This window comes from Bombina bombina, chromosome 1, assembly GCF_027579735.1.
Source record: "Bombina bombina isolate aBomBom1 chromosome 1, aBomBom1.pri, whole genome shotgun sequence".
Lineage (NCBI taxonomy): Eukaryota > Metazoa > Chordata > Amphibia > Anura > Bombinatoridae > Bombina > Bombina bombina.
The window spans coordinates 1,493,999,577-1,494,021,864 of NC_069499.1; the positions used below are offsets into that span (position 1 = coordinate 1,493,999,577).

Below are 22,288 nucleotides of genomic sequence, written 5' to 3' on the forward strand. Positions count from 1 at the left end.
TTCTTGTCAGCTTTTTACAGCTATGTTGCATCACTTTCAAGTGTTTTAACATTTGGGCATCATGGCCCTTTAAATAAGTTGCAGCAGTCTCGCTTATGCAAACCTGCTCCACTAAGCTGAAAAAGCTGCAAATGCAGCTTAATAAATTTAGCCCTGTAAACCTTTGTAATCTATAAGGAAAGTTACAGTTTGAATGAAAAATAAAATGGTAAAAGTGGCATCTCGGACCCTAAGGCAAGCAAGAGATATACGCACAATGCAAAAGTAATACATAATTAATGCAAAAAAGTAAAAATTAACCCCTTCGCTATTATGAATTTCAGAGAAAATCTCGCCCAAAGTATCAAATAATTTGTTTTTTGCATTTTTGCTATCATTCCATTTACACAGAAATAGAGCCTTTGTTTTTTTTTTTGTTTTTTTTTTCATTTACCTATGAAAGCCATTCTCAGATTTAAAAAAAAAAATATTGTAAAATTACAAAAAAAAGTAACACAAATCTAAAAAGAGTATCTAAGACCAACTATGTATATATTTTTTATTCAATATTTTTGATTATTTTAAGGATTTAATCTGCAGCTATGTCTAAAATGATGCAATGGGGTTAAACTCATTTGGTATATCAGAACTCAAAATTCACCCCCAAAACTATATACAGGTGACCCCCGGTTTACACTGGTTCAATTTGCGCCGTTTCAGAATAACAACCTTTTTTTTTCAGTCATGTGCACTAATTAAAATAGCCAGTAGGTGGAGCTGTCCGCTTGTTTTTTTTTTGTTTTTTTTAAATTTCTTTTTATTAAGAGACAGGAAATAAATACAGTTTACAATTGATTCCCCTAGGACGATTTACAACAATGCGTTTCATAAATCACTGGAGAAAAGTGAAAACAATTAAGTGACACAAATATACATATTTCACCTGTGAAAAGATACCCAAACAGGATGTATTCTACATTATTGTTTCTGAGATTAAGCCTGTATCCATATAGAGAGATTCCACCCACATATACGATGGGCTTATGTATAATAATTAATTTCTAGGTCCAGGGGACAGAACCAATGTGTCTCATTTTTTTTTTAAACATTAAACAGCAAACAAAAAAACCAACAAAATAAAACAAAACAAAAAACAGATAGAACAACAATAACATGATCAAGTGTTGGTGACAGTTTACAGACACAGGGCTGAGTCAGACTGTGTTTTAATCGTAGGATATATGATAAGCTGAGTTGCCAAATTCCCAATCCTTAGTCATCAAGTTTTAGGGTCGTAAGATTTGGATGCAGATTTTATTCTTGCTATGTGAGACTGGCAGGAATCCCAGTAAAGGATCACTTATGGTCAAGACCCCAATTAACTATGCTTTTAGGTACTTAATAGAAAATAGACTTAACCTACGGTCTCAGGTACTAGAGAGGCAAGGTGGATAAATAATTAGTGCTATAGGTTCAGCAGGGTAATGCTCATCCCCATTCAAACAGAGCTGCTTTAACTATGGGGTCTAAGAGACTATACAAGAACTGTCACTAGGATAAGGGTATAAATACAACTAGTAAAACACCGCTCTGGATTCCTTGTTATGTTGGATCCTTGCTTTTACAAACGCCTTTAGTAATAGCTAATTAACATAGTGCTTGTCACAGATTTAGTAAGGTGTACCATATGTAACATAAAATGTGAAATTTAAACAAATTCAAAATCCAAAGAATCTCTAATCTACTGGGATACATTTGGATTGACTAAGTGGCTTCATTTGTACTGGCAATCAGCCGATGCCCATTGTCCTACGAATGTATTGTCCATTATTCTCCACGTGGGAGCTGCGGCTGCAGGCAGCTGTAGACAGTCCCGCTGCAGATGGATTCACTAGCTGAGTAACAAGCGGACTGGATTCTCGGATCAATGTGTCGCCATATGTCTGACATGCTGTATAGAAGAGTGCGCTCCTCCGCAACTGTTGGATAGACAAGTAAGTGCCAGTATCACTCTGCGATGCACATGTATTTTTTGTTACCCTATTCCTCGGCACTGGCACTCCATCTCCCATGACTGTGCCGATCTCTACTGCTCTGTCTTGGGTGCGGGAGCGGTGGTCCAGTAAGCCGGTGTCCAATAAAGCTGGATTGTGTGCCCGCTGTCTCTGCAAACCCACATTATGCTCTGGTTGGGGCACCTCTGGAGTCTTGTGGACATTATCCTGAGCCGCCTCTGCTGTGGATTGGCGCCATGTTGAAGAGGGGCTCAAGGAGTTCCCGATTTGAGTTTCCATCAGCAATTTCTGTAGTGTGAGTTCTATTTTATCCAGAGCTGGTAGGAGCAGGTCTTGAAGAGAAATAGTCATGGCTCGGAGTTCCCCTTCAATAGAAAAGGCTTCCATTTCTGTGCCTGTTCCTCACTATATTGTGAACAGTGTGTAATGTTGCGCCAGCTTTCCTCTCTCTGTTAATGACTTCACGGGGGCCAAGAGATGTCAAAACTTGATCCTGGTAGGTACCCAGGCACAATGCTTGCCAAGGGTGATATGGATGGCTAAAAGTGTGGCCACTAATTCTTGCTATAACACGAGCTGAGACAGAGCAGTATCAGTCCGTGGCCATCTTGGTACGCCGCCCACCGGAAGTCGTCCGCTTGTTTTGCAGAAAAGTTATGCAACTTAACAGGTCTGAAATTGATCTGTGTACACAGAACAGACATTAGCTATCGAGCAGCCACTTCCCTATTATCTTCCTGTCCAGCAGCTTGAGATGAGGGTGTCTAACTGCTTAATCACTGCAGATTGAAATGCATAGAATAGGTGCAGACCCAATATTATCTAACATGCTAACAATGCAGAAAACTGATTGCAGAAAAATGCAAGTAAAAAAAAGTTTTTGTTCATTAAACTTAGTTTGATGATGATGCAGTCTGTTGTGTAATTATTTTATTACGTGCTGTTAGCAAATGTTTTTGCTCATTAAACTTAGTTTGATAATGATACAATCTATATTATTAGATTTATAATGCTGTTTAGGATTTAAAGTCTTCATTTCAAAGCTTTAAAAATAATGTATTAGGTGTTACTTATGACAATTTTGAGAGGGGCCTGGAACCTAACTCCCTCACTTCCCATTGACTTACATTATAAACTGGGTTTCAATTTCAAAACGGTTTCGATTTACAACCATTCCTCTTGGAACCTAACCCCGACGTAAACTGAGGGCTACCTGTATATCTTTAAACTAGACAACCCAAGATATCAATCTAGTCCCATTTTGATATTTTTTATGCCACCATTTTACCACCATTATTTAAAAAAAAAAGTTAACTTTTTCACAAACTGGATTTCAAACTAAAATTATTTACACTCAGCTACTGCAGTCATAAGACAAATGATTGTAAACGTTTTTCTAGGATCCCCGTTGCACAGAAATGGCAGGTATACTTTGCCATTGAGTTTTGGTAATTAGAAGGCCGCTAATTGCAGCTGCGCACCATACCTCTGAAATTCCTTGCAGTGAAAGGGTTAATCAGGTAGCTGTTACTCCCCCTTCAATCGATTACCAGTAGGGTCCTCCTCCCTCCTGCACCTCCAATTTGTCTTTTTCATAGTGTAGGCACCCATCTCTCCCTCTCCCCTTCCAAAAATATTTTCGTAGTGAAGGGAACCCTACTCTCCCTCTCCCTCCAGCAATGGATCACCCATCCACCTCCTTCTTACCCTCTCAAACCTCCTTTGGCACCACCGCAGCCGATACAGACAGCAACACTTTCTGTGTCACTGTCTGTATTGGCGATCTGGCTTCATATAATAAGGGAGCATGATCAGTGCCTTCTGCCCCAAGTGGTGGTCTCCACTGTCTAAACTCACCGTGGGGACTGCAGCATGCTCCAAAGTGTTGGACATAGATACTACGTCAACACAGTACACTTGCCAAAGTACTTTTTGAATTTGGATTAAAAGTTGAAAGTTAAACATGTGCATGAGCGAAACTCAATGTGTGCTAATTTCAGGACCTCTTATATTATAACTGCACTTTTTTCTCCCCATAGACTTCAATGGAGAGTGCAGAAGAAAAAAAACTAACACTTATCGCTTGCGAGCAAACCCAACAGCAGTTATTAATATTTCACATTCCAGTGTTCACATAAAGAAAAATGTTATTTTTATTTCAAATAAGTATTTCTATTTATTTCTGTATATATCTATACTTATATATCTATTCATATACATATATATGTATAGATATATATTTTACATTAACATTATCACATACTGTATATATTGAAATATAAAATTAAAAAAAATTCTATGTGAAGAACATTGCAATGTAATATATGCGTTTCACACTTAAGGTCTAACGCGGTTTAGGGTTAGCGCACATGAAGAATTAGTTATTTTTATGGGGCATTATGTAAATTTTAAATATTAAAAATATTAATTATTATAGATACTGTAAAAAAATATATATTCTATTTATTATTTAGAATGTTTTAGTACATCTATTATAATTATTTACATTAATTCTTAATATTTTTCTATATTTTATACTTGATAAATACATAACTCACCTTCAAGGGACAGTCAAGTCCAAAATAAACTTTCATGATTCAGATAGGGCATGTCATTTCAACAACTCAATAATAACAACTTTCCAATTTACTTTTAACACGAATTTTGCTTTGTTCTTTTGGTTGGCTAAAATGCAAGTCTGTCAAAAAAGCTGAAATAAGGGGGCAGTTTGCAGAGGCTTAGATACAAGGTAATCACAGAGGTAAAAAGTGTATTAATATAACAGTGTTGATTATGCAAAACTAGGGAATGAGTAACAAAGGGATTATCTATTACTTATTCTTCACGGTTTAGCGCACATGAAGAATAAGTGTACTCCTGTCGGGTTTTCTGCACATAAGCCCGGCGGGAGTACACTAATTCCTTATGTGTGCTAACACGACTTAAAGTGCGTTATTATATTGCGTTAAATATTTTCTCTCTCAGTTTATGAGCAGCTGGCTTCTTTTCCCTTACTACTTCCCTCGCTTTGTGGTGTGTAGGTACGTGTGTGTGTGTAGAATTATCATGTATTAAACCAGTCAGTCCAGCTTTTTAACCAGCTGTATGGTAAAAAGTATATAAGAAAAATGGACATGTAAATGCCCGTTTTTACACAGTGTGCTGCACAGATTGAGGCAGGGGGAGGGGGACATAGCTGAGAGAAGCTTACAGGTCTGATGGTGCTATATGTCCGAGAGGGACTACAGAACCATTGTCTGATCTTAAGTCTAATGTGCCAAAATGGCTGAGCACTGCTGCAGAACTATGGGCTTGGTCTAAGGTATACTCAATATAACCACCAGCAACTTGAAAGGGTAAAACAAATATTTATTAAAATGTAGGTTCCAAACAGGCAATGTTCTGAGTTACCATCCCTTAATAATGCCTGTGATACCATGCCAAGGTGTGCAGTAGCTCCTTTTTAATACTACAGTGTAATTGTATGTAGTTTGTAGTGCTGGATCCTATGAAGTGTTTATACTTAGGTATGATGTGTTAGTTTGGCTGACAGGGAGAGTAGGGCCAGGTGTCTGATTTTAGGTCTAATGTGGCAATCCGTCTGAGAGGGGCGGCAGGGTCATAGGTTCGATCTATGGTCTGATATGGGTTTGATGTTAGCATGAGTCTAGTAGACGAGCTGCACGGCTATGTGGTCTGATCTGAGATCACATGTAGTAACATAGTTAAGAGGGGCTGCAGAGCCTTGGGTTCTGTTAGTAAGCCTGGTATGGAAATATGGATTATAGTGGGGCTCTAGGTCTACAAGGTCTCATATGAGTTCTTATATGGCCTAGTGGTTATAGACGGGCTATGAAATCATGGGGTGTGACGTGTTTTAGAGGGAATGTAGGTTCAGCTTCCTGACCTGAGGTGTGTGGGTATGTAGCCGATAGAGATTCTACAGGACTAGAAGTGTGATATGAGGTTTTATGTGGGTGTGTGGCTGACATGGATTGTAGGTGCATGGGTCTGACTGATGTCTAATCACGGTCCTGTCTACCATAGGGTAGGTTGTATAATATGTTTATGCATTAAAAAATAAAAATAAAAGGACATTAACAATTTATTTTTTACAATGATATAGAGGTGGGAGCAGCTGCTTTTGGGAAGTCCCTGTTTAATGGGGCATGCAATCCCTAGTTTGAAAGAGCTGGTACACTTCAAATGAACGTTGCATGCCCCTCTAAAACACTAGGTAGTTTTTAGATAGGAGAAGGGGACCCTAATGGAGCGCTATCATCTCTTTACCATTTAGTGGTACAAATGACCCCTCATTTGAAAGATTAACTATTTTTTATGTGTTAAGGCATATTTATTTGTATCTCAGCAACGTATGTGGAAACATAATTACATGTTTACCTTTATTGTAGATAAAATGCTCTGTTTCTATCATTTTATTTACCACGTGTCTTATGATCAAATCTCGTTTGCAGTCCCAGAAGACACTCTCAGATTCCAAGCAGCAGAAGCCTCTTGTGGCTTTGTGCAACATCCCACAGCAAAACCCCAGGAAAAGTGCTCAAACAAGTTCCTGCAATGTAAGTAATAAACCAGAGTAGGATCAACAAATAAACAAGATTTATATAATGCAGACAAACATAAAGGTTTAAAGCAGAGTATGTATCACTCTACCTTATTATTGCCAACACAAAGTAGCCCTGCAAATACAATTCAAAAAAACTTATGAGAAAAACTGTGCCTTTGTTTTGAGGTGTGATGTGTCCATATGTTTTGGAAGTGTTAAAAATTCACGGGGTTTGATATGAAGTCTAATATAGGCATGTGGCCAAAGAGGGAGTGCAAGATTATTGATTCTGATCTGGGGTCTAATGAGGATAAGCTGCTCATCAAGGGGCTGCATCTCTTTGGAGCCTGACCTGAGGTTTGATGTGGCAATGTGGCGAAAAGTTGCTGCAGGGTCAAGGTCTGATGAATTAATGTGCTTGACAGGGCCTACAAGGCCATATAGTTCAATCTCAGGTCTGATGTAGCAATATGGCTGAGAGAAGCTGCAGGGTCATGGGTCTGATCTGAGGTCTGATATGGCAGTATACTTAATAGAGGCTACAATGCCATGGGGACTAATCTGATGTCTTATGTGGCAAATGACTGAGAAGGTCTAAAGATCAGAGTATAGTTGAGGGTCTTTAGGGCATTGTATAGTTGATGGCCTTTAGGGCATTGTGGTCTAATCTTGGGTTTGATGTGGCATTATGTCTGAAAGGGGCCACAGGGCTAGGGGTCTGATCTGAGTTCTGATGTGGCAATATGGGTCAGATTGGAGGTCTTGTGTGACAATCCACAAGGCTCTACAAGGCAGAGTAGTCTAATCTCAGGTATGGTTGAGAAGAGCTACAAGGCCATGGAATATTGCTAAGAGGGCCTGCAGGGCCAGGGTCTAATCTGTGGTCTGATGTGGCAGTATTATTGTAAATTGATGCTGAATGCAGTGATTGAAAAAGTCTAAAAAAACTCTGCACAGAGAAGCCTGAATATTTCAATATAAATATTACGGCAGCTATGACCGATTTTGCTACATTGCTTAATTGGCTGAATTGACTCTCATAGACATTAAAAGCTGTTGCTACACACAGTACTACAAATACTTTTGAATGACTTTGTTAAATGAGATGTCATCTGCATGTACGTGTGGGTGAAAACGTAGTACTTATTCCCATAAAGGGAGGTGATTATCAGTCTAAGGGCTAGCAACAGTACAACGCAAGGGTCACACAGCAACAAGACAGCTGCTGTAGTGCGCAATCTTAACAACATTGGCACTCATTGATTATATTTAGGGGTGAAAGCATATTCACACATCTTGATTCCATATAGGTGGATGACTTATAATGATGGTAATCTTGCATATACAACTTTGTTGAAATGTGAACTTCCTGCCAAATAAAGTTTAATAGCATGGTCATTTTTTCCCATACCTCCCTGCAATAGAGTTTTCGGTAAGTCCCTTCTCTGCAGTAATCCTGCTCGCTTGCCTGCCCCTTCTTGCAGAGATTGACAGGGAATAAAAAGTGTATGGTAAAAGGTTTGCAAACCTCTGATTCTTGCAGAGTTTACCATCACTTTAAAGTAATATTAAACACCTTGAGATATTTATATAAAACATTTAGTTATGCATAATGAAACAACTTTGCAATATACGATTTTCTAATTTTCTGAACTTAAAGGGGACATGAAACACAACATTTTTCCTTTATCATTCAGATAGTGGGTGCAATTTTAAATGACTATCCAATTTATTTCCATTATACAATTTGTTTCATCTCTCTTGCTACCCTTTGCCTAAAAGAATACCTAGTTAGGTTCAGGAGCAGCAAAGCACTACTGGGAGGTGATTGGGTGGCTGCACATATATGCTTCTTGTCATTGGCTTATCTGATGTGTTCAGCTAGCTCCCAGTATTACACTGCCACTCATTCAACAAAGTATACCGCAAGAACAAAGAAAATTTGATTATAGAAGTAAATTGGAAAGTTGTTTTTAAACTGTATGATCTATCTGAATCATGACACCCTGCTGACATCTCAAGGCTAACCCTGTTTCATAATTGGCTTTAGCTGATAACAACTGCAAAACAATATACTTACTTTATACTAACATTATTACTAATGCTAGCCTTGTTGTCTGCAGTCTAAAACATAGATTGTCTCCTCCAAATTAGGTAAATGATGGGTTGAAAAACAATTGCCATGAAAATGATGTTAAGAATTGTTAGACTAGGCTGGTATGTTATTCTACAGCAACACAACAGACATGTCTTGAAATTACAAGGTGTCTACTATCTCTTTAAAGTAACTCGGCACCATGGTGGGATACGGAAAGAGAGATTCTTTAAAAACGAATCATTTTTAAAAGAATGGCATCTTGTTTTTTATTTACAAATTTTAATTTACGGAAAGGCATCTTTGTGCACAACTAATAACAAAGTATACCTTGTTTTCAGACTAATAGGGACAACATTTAAAGGTGTGTTGCTTAATAGAGGAAGCCAGTTAATGGAAATTGTAAATCAATTTTTCTAAATTTAAAAATAAATACATTATGATAATAATAATGTGACTTTTATAAATGAGTGGGAAGAGTCATCTGCACAAATTATAAACATTTATGGGTCGATTTAACAAGGGCCGAATGGCTCGCCAGAAACAGCAGTTATGAAGCAGCAGTCTAAAGACCGCTGCTCCATAACTTGTCGGCTGTCTCTGAGGCTGCGGTCTTCAATCTGCCCGATCCTATACGATCAGGCTGATTGACACCCCCTGCTAGCAGCCAATTGGCCACAAATCTGCAGGGGGCGGCATTGCACAAGAAGTTCTGGTAAACTGCTTGTGCAATGATAAATGCCGACAGCATATGCTGTCGACATTCCGCGATGTCGGTCAGACATTGGTAAATCTACCCCTTAATATGTTTTGGTAAAAATAAACAGTGTTTTTATATCTCAAAACTTATAGTAATCATATTTTAATCTTTGATAGACTTGGCTTGATAAATAATAAATATTTTAATTGTCACTTTTCTAATTTCAGGGGCACGCAATGTGTTTTTTGATGAAGAAACTATTAGTTGCAGGCTATCTTATTCCAGAGACCTGAAGACTGTCACAGTGAGTGATAACAATCAGTACCCCAAACAACCAAGAAGATTCACCAACTGCCAAGCCCTGGGCTCTCAGGGTTTCTCTACTGGATTCCATTACTGGGAAATCAGCACCAAGGAGAGCAACGTAGGGGCAGTCGGAGTTGCTTCTTCAGAGATCAGCCAGGGGGATCAACTTGGCAGAAACAATTTGTCCTGGTGTATAGAATGGAACTCCGACCGATTTGTGGCTTGGCATAACAAAGACAACATCAAAATCCGCCAGCCAAAACCAGATGTTGTAGGGGTGCTGCTGGATGGTGATGAAAGATTACTCTCATTTTATTCAATTGTAGAAGAAGTTCAGACACTTTTGCACACTTACAAACTCCCGTTGAATTATTTACTCTTTCCAGCGATTTGGTTATCTGGCATTAAGAAAGGAAATTCATTAAGTATAATACATTTTTAACTTAAGTAGATGTCAAGTTAAAGGGATGTTCCATAAAAAAATCTATCATGAACATTAAAAAGCAGCAATTATAGGCACAGTCTAGTCAAAATTAAATTTTCAGGATTCAGATAGGGCATGCAATTTTAAACAACTTTCCAATTCACTTTTATCATCAAATTTGCTTTGTTCTCTTGGCATTCTTAGTTGAAAGCTAAACCTAGGTAGGCTCATATGTTAATTTCTAAGCCCTTGAAGGCCGTCTTTAATCTCGATGGATTTGACAGTTTTTCACAGCTTGGGGGGGGGGGGGTAGTTCATATGTGCCATATAGATAACATTGTGCTCACAACTGTGGAGTTACTTATGAGAGGGCATTGATTGGCTAAAATGCAAGTCTGTCAAAAGTACTGAAATCATGGGGCAGTCTGCAGAGGCTTATAAACAAGGTAATCACAGAGATAAAAAGTGTAATAATATAACCATGTTCGTTTTGCAAAACTGGGGAATGGGTAATAAAGGGATTCTTTATCTTTTTAAACAATTAAAATTCTGAAGTAGACTGTCCCTTTAAACATCTTAAAAAATATTTTTGTTGATTGAAAAAGGTTAACGGAACATACAAATAAAACTGAACTGCACATGAATGCATTTTAATACACATATAGTAGCAAAAATGGTTCTAGAAAAAATTATAACTGTCACAGTGATAGCTCTTACTGTATATAAGCTCAGATTTACAATCAAAGCTGTCATTTTAACAGCTATAGGTTTTACTAGAATAACTATTGCTATTACACATGTATTTCACAAATGTTTCAATTCAAATATTAAATGCATGTGTATGATGTTACAATACTAACAGTGGGCTGCAAACGAACAGAGGGGCATATCTATCAAGCTCCGTATGGAGCTTGATGCCCCGTGTTTCTGGCGAGCCTGCAGGCTCGCCAGAAACAGCAGTTATGAAGCAGCGGTCACAAAGACCACTGCTCAATAACCTGTCCGCTTGCTCTGAGCAGGCGGACAGACATCGCCGGAAATCAACCCGATCGAGTACGATCGGGTTGATTGATACCCCCTGCTGGCGGCCCATTGGCCGCGAGTCTGCAGGGGGCGGCGTTGCACCAGCAGCTCTTGTGAGCTGCTTGTGCAATCCTGAATACGGAGAGCGTATTGCTCGCCGTATTCAGCGAGGTCTGGCAGACCTAATCTGCACTGTCGGATCAGGTCCGCCAGACCTTGTTAAATAGAGGCCAGAGAGTATAAAGACTGGCGAGTGCCTTCTTGTATAATGGTGTGTTTAAAGTGATGGTAAACTTTAGCTAATGAAATGCCATATATGTAATCTTTGCCATTAAAAAAGTATATGTGTACTTTTTTTTTTTTAAATCTATCAGTGAAAAGGGCTAAATCCATGCTTAAAGTAATTCCAATTAACATCCAATCAGTGTGAAGTCCAGCCCTTTAAAAGCCCTTAAAGGGACATGAAACCCATTTTTTTTTGTTCATGCTATAGAAAGAGCATGCAATTTTAAACAACTTTTTAATTTACTCCTATTATCTAATTTGTTTTATTCTCTTGATATTCTTTGCTGAAAAGCATATCTAGATAGGCTCAGTAGCTGCTGATTGGTTGCTGCACTTAGAAGCCTCATGTGATTGGCTCACCCATGTGCATTGCTTTTTCTTCAACTAAGGATATCTAAAAAATGAAGCAAAATAAATAATATAAGGAAATTGGATTGTTTTTTAAATTTGCATTCTAAAATTTTTGGGTATAGTATCCCTTTAAGTGCCATAACACATTTGAGTTATGTGCATATTATAAAAGGGTCAACTTAGGTAAAACAGTGTGTGAAAAAAAAGTGTAAAAAAACGCTTATAAGTATTTTAATAAAATTTCCAAAAATCTGCAAAATTACTTACACTTTAGTGTTGCCAAATGTAGCCTGCTCCAGCCCCATTATCGGTGTCCTACTCCAAACCTTGTGGTATCATGTAACATAAATGTGCACGTGAGGATAAATACTTATGCAAGTAAGGGGATTTGTTACCAAGAGGCTTGCTCGTTTCCATGGGGATAATGTCACATGCTTTGTAAAAGCTTCAGCATTATACTGTGCACTGCTTTAGTCAGGTGTCATAGGATTCTGCCCCCTACCGTGCACGTGCACAAGTGCATTCTGCTAAAGTTATGGCCTGGATAGCACCTTCCAAACAAAACTATGCCTGAATTAAAGGGGTAATGGGGGGTTAAAACAGAAACCGTTTTGCAGGTAACCATTGGCTACATTATATATTTAGAAACTTATCTTAGTTTATCTTAGGGTGGGACTGCTCTCTATGGGCCTGATGATCGAAAGTATCCACCGATATGTTGAGCGAGCCTGAAGAAATATTCCAAGCTCCCGACATATGGGTATCGCCGAGAGGCGTTTACTATACATGCCATTGGTCGGCAACACTGGCTATAGATAACACCCAACATCGCAGACCATATTGGTGATGCATAGTAAAAGGATCCTTTGAAATTGAACTGCCGTACCTAACCACTAATCCTAATACCCCTAAACTGAAGTACCCCACTATTGCAAACTAACACTACACTAATAATGATCTAAACCACCACATACCCACTGCAAATATCTATCCTATTAACCCCTATACTGCCACATACCCACTGCAAGTACTATCCTATTAACCCCTATACCTCCACATACCCACCGCAAATACTATCCTGTTAACCCCTATACCGCCACTAGCCCACCGTAAGTACTATCATATTAACCCCTATACCGCCATATACCCACCTGAAGTACTATACTATTAACCCCTATACCGCCACTAGCCCACTGCAAGTACTATTCAATTAATCCCTATACCTCCACATACCCACCGCAAGTACTATCCTAGTAACACCTATAATGCCACATACCCACCACAAGTACTATCTTATTAACACCTATACCGCCACATACCCACCGCACGTACTATCCTATTAACCCCGATACGCCACATACCCACCACAATTACTATCCAATTAACCCCTCTACTGCAACATACCCACTGCAAGTACTAAACTATTAACTCTGATAATAAAGAGAGAAGGGCTTGATGTGTATGTAAAAGCCAATTAAAAAAGGTGCAATATACTCACTCCATAAGTTGTATATTGTCTGCTTGTTTGGAGTGTCTCACTCAGATAATCAGTGCTGTTTATCCCAAGGGATTCAATAAAGTTGAGAGTAGAATAGAAATATTACTTTGATTATTCTTTTGTAAGGTATTAGAAAAAGGTTCATTTCCAATTATCACTATATTGGTAGAAATTACATTGGTCAATATATTGTCCTTTTAATAATATTTAAATATATGAGGAACATCGTGCAAACTTATAGATAGTAAATTTTGTCAAATTAAATGGAAATGTTAAATTGTACTATAATTACATAAAGAAACCGTCTTCATAAAAACTTTAGATTTTCTCTATATATGGCTAAATAGCAAGGTTTATATATAGTAACGATTCACGGAAAAAAATTTGACTCAGCACTGGTTTATTAGATCATACCTGTATGAATATGTTTTATTTTATTTTATTCAATGCAAAAACATTATACCATGCATTGGCAGCTAACTAGCATCTCTAGTAACTACATATGTGATATGAGGGAGACCGTGTTTGTACGTACAATATAACTGTTCGATTTTAAATGTAAAATGTTATGTTCTTTACTATGAACTTGCTGGCATCTTGAAAATGTTGTACTTTAATGTTGTACTCTAATATGCATACCATGTCGATTAAGAACATTTGCTGTTCACCTGTTTATTTTACTCTACAGAAGGTTTGTTAAATCGGGTCACTTAGCCTACGAAACATACACGTCAATCGGGATTACCCTCTCCTTTTAGAAGAACCAATAACAGAACAACAAAACGGAACTCTATCCAATCATGGATCATTTACTACAGTGGACGGTAACCTACGCCTAATAGGACGACGGAAGCATGTGATACAAAGTGGACCTGAAATGGAACTTCTGACTTTAAACTACTCGATTGAGGACTGCTTACAATGAACTTTTCGGCTATCACGTAGCAAGGCCAATTTTCATTGGTAGATATTGATATTCATGCCGAACTACCTGTTTTTAGATAAAAAAAATAAATATAAACGTGGCATATGTTGAAATTTAAATTATAACTTTGCTTTGAGATAAGTTTTGGTTGGGCATGAATATAAATCGGATATTATGTTCTCTTGAATAATATTACAAATCCATTTTATTGTGAGTCCAACTTCCTGTTTTTGACAGGAAATTGGAACATCAGATATCTGTATTTAAACCGGCCTGGAAGGTCACAGCACACAAACATTTCACCTGTTTTAACTGATTTTATACCAGCTCTTGAAAAAGACGTTCCTTAGACGTTGAAACGCGTAGAGAAAATAAACCCTTTTTTATCTTTACTGGAATACCTTCCTTTTTTTGCTGTGACGGCCGGAAATCTTATTCTGATGGAGTAAGTTACTATTTATTTTATTATAACATCTATGCATACTTCTCATTGGAGTTTCTAGTCTACTCTCAGTTTTATTGAATCCCTTGGGATAAACAGCACTGATTATCTGAGTGAGACACTCCAAAGAAGCAGACAATATACAACTTATGGAGTGAGTATTTTGCACCTTTTTTAATTGGCTTTTACATACACATCAAGCCCTTCTCTCTTTATTATCAGAGGGATTAGAATTCCAAAAGACCAGCACCATCTACCATTGTATTTCTATCGTATCACAGTCCTTGGGGAGAGACTGAAAGAAGGCAGCAGTCCAAACTAAAGGAGAGTATTGGTTCTCAGTCCATTTGTAACAGAGCATTGTGTATTTTTCCATCTTACACTTTCTGTACATTTGTTTTTTGTACTAAACGATTACCTCCTATACTGCCACATACTCCAAACACAAACTAACCTAACACATAACCCCCCTCTAAACTAAACCTCCTAAGTTACAATAAAAAATCTAAGTTACAAAAAAATAAACCTAAACCACTACAACCCCAACCACAATGTAACCTTACTCTACCTTAACACCTAACCGCCCCTCTAAACTAACCCCCCTCTAAACTAATCCCCCCTCTAAACTAAACCCCCTAAGTTACAATAAAAAAAATCTAATTTACATAAAATAATGAACTACAGTATCTAAAATTATACCTAACACTAATCTACATGCCCCATAAAATAAAAAACCCACCCAAAAACAAAACAAAAACTAACACTAAAACAATTTACAATGGCCCTTAAAAGGGCCTTTTGTAGGGAATTGCCCTAAAGTGCTTTCAGCTTTTTCTATCTACATTTATTTATTACAAAACACACCCGGATACGACATCACCGGATGTGACATTTTCTGCACCATCTGCAGCAGCATAGTGGAGTAAGAGCACGGACACGGAGTACTTCTCTACAGGTGCCGTGGGTCAGAAGAGCTCCTTCAGCAGGACAGTCTCTGCCAGCGCAGTTTAGCCTGACCTCCATCGGGATACTTCCTGCTGCCGCATTGCCGCCTTCTCTTGGCACGCTTACTGCCTGAGTCTCAGTATTAGGCCGACTGGGTTGTGGCGCCCCACAGGCCTATCCATGGTCTGGTCCGGTAACTCTATACATTGGCCCTGTCTATTGGCCCTGTCTATTGGCCATAGACTCCTGTTTGGCTAACTGCCATATTCAAGCTTTAATAAAATAGAAATATAGCAAGTAAGGACTCATCTGGCTCTAAGGGGCTAATAAGTCTGGGACACTTTGTCTTTATTGTGGGTGGGAGGGGTGAAGAAATACGAAGGTTATATGTCTTAACTAATGCTTGCCTGTGTAAATCCTAAGCAGCCTTCTTAGATTAAGCCCCCTCCCATGAAAGGTCCTGTACTGCCCAGTGAAGAAAGCCCTAGAGTGAAACCATTAACAGCTTCTGAGCTTCCTTATCTAAAAAGGATATTGCTTTTATTGCCCCTGCTGGAACTAAGGAATCAGTCTGTCTTAAAAAGGCTAATAAGGCTATGGTACTTTTACTACGGGGGGTGAAGAAATGTGCAAGACATACACCTTAGTTTAAGCTGTCCACATAGGAATCTACATAGAACAAGTCCCCTTGTATGTAATATGCTGTAATGCCCAGTAAAGAAAGCCTTAGAGTACATACTTGGCTATGTTATGAGTCACCCTCTGTAAAGAGAACAGTGGGGCCTATTTATCAAGCCGTCAACTTACTTGCATTCGACGGCACCAATACACTCGCCTAACATCGCCGCCGCGGACCTGAATACACTCTCCAAAGTTACCAAAAAAGCTGTCAAAAAGCCGCGCACCAAGTACGGGGGCAATGAGCAGCGGATTGTTGTTAACTAACAGTCCTCGATCTCGCTGCTCTTTGGCTTTTTACCAGCTTTATTGGTATACTGTCACCAAACACCCACACTATACTACACTGTTTTACCCCTAAACCGCCGCTCCCAGACCCCGCCACAACTAAATAAACTTTTTAACCCCTAAATCACCGCTCCGGGACCCCGACGCAACAAAATAAACTTATAAACACCTAAACCACCACTCCCGGAGCCCACCGCCACCTACATTATGTTGTTAACCCCTAATCTGCTGCCCCCTACATTACATTTATTAACCTCTAATCTGCCGCCCCCAACGTCGCCGCCATTATTCTAAATGTATTAACCCCTAAACCTAAGTCTAACCCTAACACCCCCTAACTTAAATATTATTTAAATAAATTTAAATTTAAATTAATATTATTTACTAAATTATTCCTATTTAAAACTAAATACTTACCTGTAAAATAAACCATAAACTAGCTACAATATAACTAATAATTACATTGTATCTAGCTTAGGATTTATTTTTATTTCACAGGCAAATTTGTATTTATTTTAACTAGGTACAATAGTTACTAAATAGTTATTAACTATTTAATAACTACCTAGCTAAAATAAATACAAACTTACTTGTAAAATAAAACCTAACCTAAGTTACAATAACACCTAACACTACACTACAATTAAATAAATTAACAACAATGAAATAAATTAAATTATCTAAAGTACAACCCCCCCCCACTAAATTACAGAAAATAAAAAACAAATAACAAGATCTTTAAACTAATTACACCTAATCTAATAGCCCTCTCAAAATAAAAAAGCTCCCCCAAATAAAAAACCTCTAGCCTAAACTAAACTATCAATAGCCCTTAATAGGGCCTTTTGCGGGGCATTGCCCCAAAGTAATCAGCTCTTTTACCTGGAAAACAAAATACAAACAACCCCCCCAACAGTAAAACCCAGCACCCACACAACCAACCCCCCAAATAAATTACTAACTACAAAAACCTAAGCTCCCCATTGCCCTGAAAAGGGCATTTGGATGGGCATTGCCCTTAAAAGGGCATTTAGCTCTATTGCTGCCCAAAGTCCCTAACCTAAAAAATAAACCCACCCAATACACCCTTAAAAAAAATCCTAACACTAACCCTATGAAGATTCACTTACCGGGAGACGTCTTCATCCAAGCGGCAAGATGTCCTCAATGAATCCGGCCGAAGTGGTTCTCCAGACGGGCAGAAGTGCTCCTCCAGACGGGCAGACATCTTCATCCAGATGGCATCTTCTATCTTCATCCTTACGATGCGGAGCGGCTCCATCTTCAAGACATCCGCCGCGGAGCATCCTCTTCCAACAATGTCTTCTTGCTGAATGAATATCACTTTAAGTGACGTCATCCAAGATGGCGTCCCTTCGATTCCGATTGGCTGATAGAATTCTATCAGCCAATCGGAATTAAGGTAGAAAAAATCCTATTGGCTGATGCAATCAGCCAATAGGATTGAGCTGGCATTCTATTGGCTGTTCCAATCATCGAATAGAATGTGGGCTCAATCCTATTGGCTGGTTGGATCAGCCAATAGGATTGAAGTTCAATCCTATTGGCTGATTGCATCAGCCAATAGGATTTTTTCTACCTTAATTTCCGATTGGCTGATAGAATTCTATCAGCCAATCGGAATCGAAGGGACGCCATCTTGGATGACGTCACTTAAAATGATATTCATTCAGCAAGAATACGTTGTTGGAAGAGGATGCTCCGCGCCAGATGTCTTGAAGATGGAGCCGCTCCGCGTTGGAAGGATGAAGATAGAAGATGCCGTCTGGATGAAGACTTCTGCCCGACTGGAGGACCACTTCTGCCCATCTGGAGGACCACTTCTGCCGGATTCGTTGAGGACATCTTGCCGCTTGGATGAAGACGTCTACCGGTAAGTGAATCTTCATGGGGTTAGTGTTAGGGGTTTTTTTTTTTTTTTTTTTTTAAACAATTTTTATTGAGGAATTATATGATGCAGTTGACATGCTTTTATAGAAATGAGCAATACAAGGACAAGTTGATATTTCACAAACATGCTTGTAAGTCCTGAATAATAGTCCTCATTTTTCATCCCTTTGAAAAACAATGCAGACCACTCATGGGTCTTCCCTAATTTAATGTAAACACACAGAAAGGGATTGTATAATGATAATGCAGGAAAAATAAAAAAAATAAATGATAAGTAGGAGGGGGGAAACTTCTGGGATTCAAATATACACATCAATCAATAAATGCATCAGATATATATCATGGTTGTCTCAGTATAGGATATCAGCATCTATGTCCATAAATGAAATATGTTTGTTAACCCAAATAAACAAGACAATAATAAAGAAAATCTAACAAAAACAAGCCATAAGTTGTCATACAATAAATGCATCAGATATATATCATGGTTGTCTCGGTATAGGATATCAGCAAATAAGTCCATAAATGAAACATGTATGTTAACCCAAATAAACAAGACAATGATAAAGAAAGTCATACAAAAACAAGCCATAAGTTGTAACTAAGATATGGTAAAAGCTTGGTGTGATGGAAGGATCAGAGGGAGAGAAGAGCACAGGGCCTGTAATTCCAATTAAAACAATTCACTCCCCTATTTTGCTAATACTGATCTAGCACACTCCTTAATTAACTCCAAAACTTGGTAACTAATAGATAACATTTTGTGCTTGATGTTTACCAGCTTAAGTGTATATACAGAGAGCACAAGCCTTAGTACAGGATAAGCTTGAGGATATGTTGTTCTAGTTAAAGCATTAAAACTAAGGCAGCAATCCTCAGGGCACCTACTCTGATCAGCCTTCTCATTCATCTATCTATATAACATTTAGATTTGGGTTTATGAGATCTTTATCTATCCCTGTTCTATGCATATTAAAACAAGTTGATATACCAGGCTGAGGAGGTTCTCAAATCAGTATTGCTGTGTGTCGTGTATAGTTCACATACGTATTAATCATAACATAACTAACCAACCAACAAGGTTAAACTTAAGAACAGTGTAAATCATCTCATAACTTAAAGTATAAATCCTGAACCTAGCAATATAATGTTAAACACTTCGCCACAAAATTATTCTGACTGGCAATTGCCATAGACAGTAACTGAACTGGATGTTAGGATCAGATTTATATGCAATTAACCCCCTGTGTCCAGCTGGCCATAGTAGACGATAGTAGAATGAGTGTTCATGCGGCAACTTTCGAGCAAGTTCAAATGGGTCAGTGAAACAAAAATCCCATGAGTATTTAGTGTGGCTAACAGAGTAGGTACCTCGAGCGTGCCGCCGAGTATCCTAGGGGAAGGAGCCGGCTTGTAGCCGCGATCTGCTAAGTGCGGTGGTATGTCTCTGACTGTGTGATGGGTTCCAAGTAGTGATCCCGTCCTGGGTGCACTCTGTGAAATCCCCTCATTAGTGTAGCCTGATCCGGTATCCTCATGCTGAAACCGTGTTGCTATGCCCATCATTACTATTTTCTGTGCTGCGGCCCTAATGGTTAGATTTACAGGTTTCAAGGGATCCGCAAACACCGGAGGAAATTCCAGAGGTAAGTCCACTAGGTAAGGGTCCTCCTCATGCTGCGCTTTAGTATTCTGGCTTGGAGTAGAGGTCGGCCATAGTATGGGCTGTGTGGTAACCTTGTATACTCCAGGAGATGAATCAGCTTCTGGTGCGTTCGCCGCACCGGGAAGCTTCAGTGTAGCTGGAGGAAGGTCAGATGTAGTAGAGCCTGTCTGGGTATTTTCCTGTAAAGGATCATTAGTAGGTCTTGTGCTCTCCTGTTCTGCTTCTAGGCGCTGCAATAAATATTCAAATGGGGCTCTCTCCATCAGCTTTAACATACGTTCGGTAAATCTTGCCATGAGTTCTTCGTGGCGTAGCTGGCTGGGTTCCTCCGCCATATTGGATATCCTTTGCTTGTTGCAATTAGTTTTCAAGGAAGGATGTACTTTTTCCCCGCCATTAGCGGTATGAAGCCTCAGCCCTCTGATCCTTTAGAGCTGGATAAAGGTGAAGAATCGTTAAGTCGGAATAATCCGGCAGCACCAATAACCCGTTTCTTCCCGGGGGGGGGGGTGGATACCTATCAATGGGCCGCTGCCCTAGGCCGTAAAGTTCCGAGCTGAGTCTCCAAAGTCATATAAACGCCAAGAGAGGTAATTATGAGACCACAACTACCAGAGTCGTGGTATCTGTATGATATTTGGTTGTGCTCTTGCCGTTTGGACACATTAGCGGATTAGTGTTGATTCTGCTGGAGCCTTCAGAAGTTGCGTCCTCTCCAGGACACTGCACGGACACGCCCCCCGTTAGGGTTTTTTTTAAGGGTGTATTGGGTGGGTTTATTTTTTAGGTTAGGGCTTTGGGCCTGCAAAAGAGCTAACTGCCCTTTAAAGGGCAATGCACATCCAAATGCCCTTTTCAGGGCAATGGGGAGCTTAGGTTTTTTTAGTGAGTATTTTATTTGGGGTGTTGGTTGTGTGGGTGGTGGGTTTTACTGTTGGGGGGGTGTTTGTATTTTTTTTTACAGGTAAAAGAGCTGATTTCTTTGGGGCAATGCCCCGCAAAAGGCCCTTTTCAGGGCTATTGGTAGTTTAGTTTAGGCTAGGGTTTTTTTTATTTTGGGGGGGCTTTTTTTTATTTTGATAGGGCTATTAGATTAGGTGTAATTAGTTTAAATATCTGTAATTTGTTTTTTATTTTCTGTAATTTAGTGGGGGGGGGGGGGTTTGTACTTTAGCTAATTTAATTTAATTGATTTAATTGTTGTTAATTTAGTTAATTTATTTAATTGTAGTGTAGTGTTAGGTGTTACTGTAACTTAGGTTAGGTTTTATTTTACAGGTCAATTTGTATTTATTTTAGCTAGGTAGTTATAAAATAGTTACTAACTATTTAATAACTATTCTACCTAGTTAAGATAAATACAAACTTGCCTGTAAAATTAAAATAAATCCTAAGCTAGATACAATGTAACTATTAGTTATATTGTAGCTAGCTTAGGGTTTATTTTACAGGTAAGTATTTAATTTTAAATAGGAATAATTTAGTTAATGATAGTAATTTTTATTTAGATTTATTTAAATAATATTTAAGTTAGGGGCTGTTAGGGTTAGACTTAGGTTTAGGGGTTAATAACTTTAATATAGTGGCGGCGTTGTAGGTAGGTGGCGGCGATGTTAGGGGCGGCAGATTAGGGGTTAATAAGTATAAAGTAGGTGGCGGCGGTGTTGAAGCAGCAGATTAGGGGTGTTTAGACCCAGGGTTTATGTTAGGGTGTTAGGTGTAAACATAACTTTTATTCTCCCATAGGAATCAATGGAATATTGGGCAGCAGCGAACATAAGCTTTGCTGCTTTCAGACTCCCATTGATTCCTATGGCATCCGCCGCCTCTAGGGCGGCGGATTTAAAAGCAGGTACGCTGGGCCGGAATAGTGCCAAGCGTACCTGGTAGAAATTTGATAATTTGCAAAAGTAGTCAGATAGTGCTGAACTTGCATTTGGAACATCTGTAGTGACGTAAGCATCGATCTGTGTCGGACTGAGACCGGTGGATTGTATGTTACGTCACAAAATTCTACTTTTGCCGGTCTGTAGGCTTTGATAAATGAGGTGAATCAAGCTCTCCACAATTACGCTGCGGAATTCCAGCGTATTTGCGGTTGACGGCTTGATAAATAGGCCCCAGTGTCTTTAAAAGTTTCTATTAGAAAAAGCCTATTCGTGTATCTTCCCCCCCCTCCCCCCACAAAAA

At 38.9% G+C, this 22,288-nt stretch overlaps 1 protein-coding gene across 2 annotated transcripts in view; it reads left to right on the plus strand.

Moving 5' to 3' along the window:
- RNF135 (ring finger protein 135) overlaps positions 1 to 14,560 on the plus strand; it is a 71,581-nt gene extending 57,021 nt beyond the window's left edge. For both annotated transcript variants that reach the window (XM_053707467.1, XM_053707461.1), the window contains 2 exons: positions 6,470 to 6,574; positions 9,584 to 14,560. In XM_053707467.1, the coding sequence (XP_053563442.1) occupies positions 6,470 to 6,574; positions 9,584 to 10,104 (626 nt within the window). In that variant the 3' untranslated portion in view covers positions 10,105 to 14,560. The remainder of the gene's footprint in view (positions 1 to 6,469; positions 6,575 to 9,583) is intronic.
- The last annotated feature ends 7,728 nt before the right edge of the window (positions 14,561 to 22,288 follow it).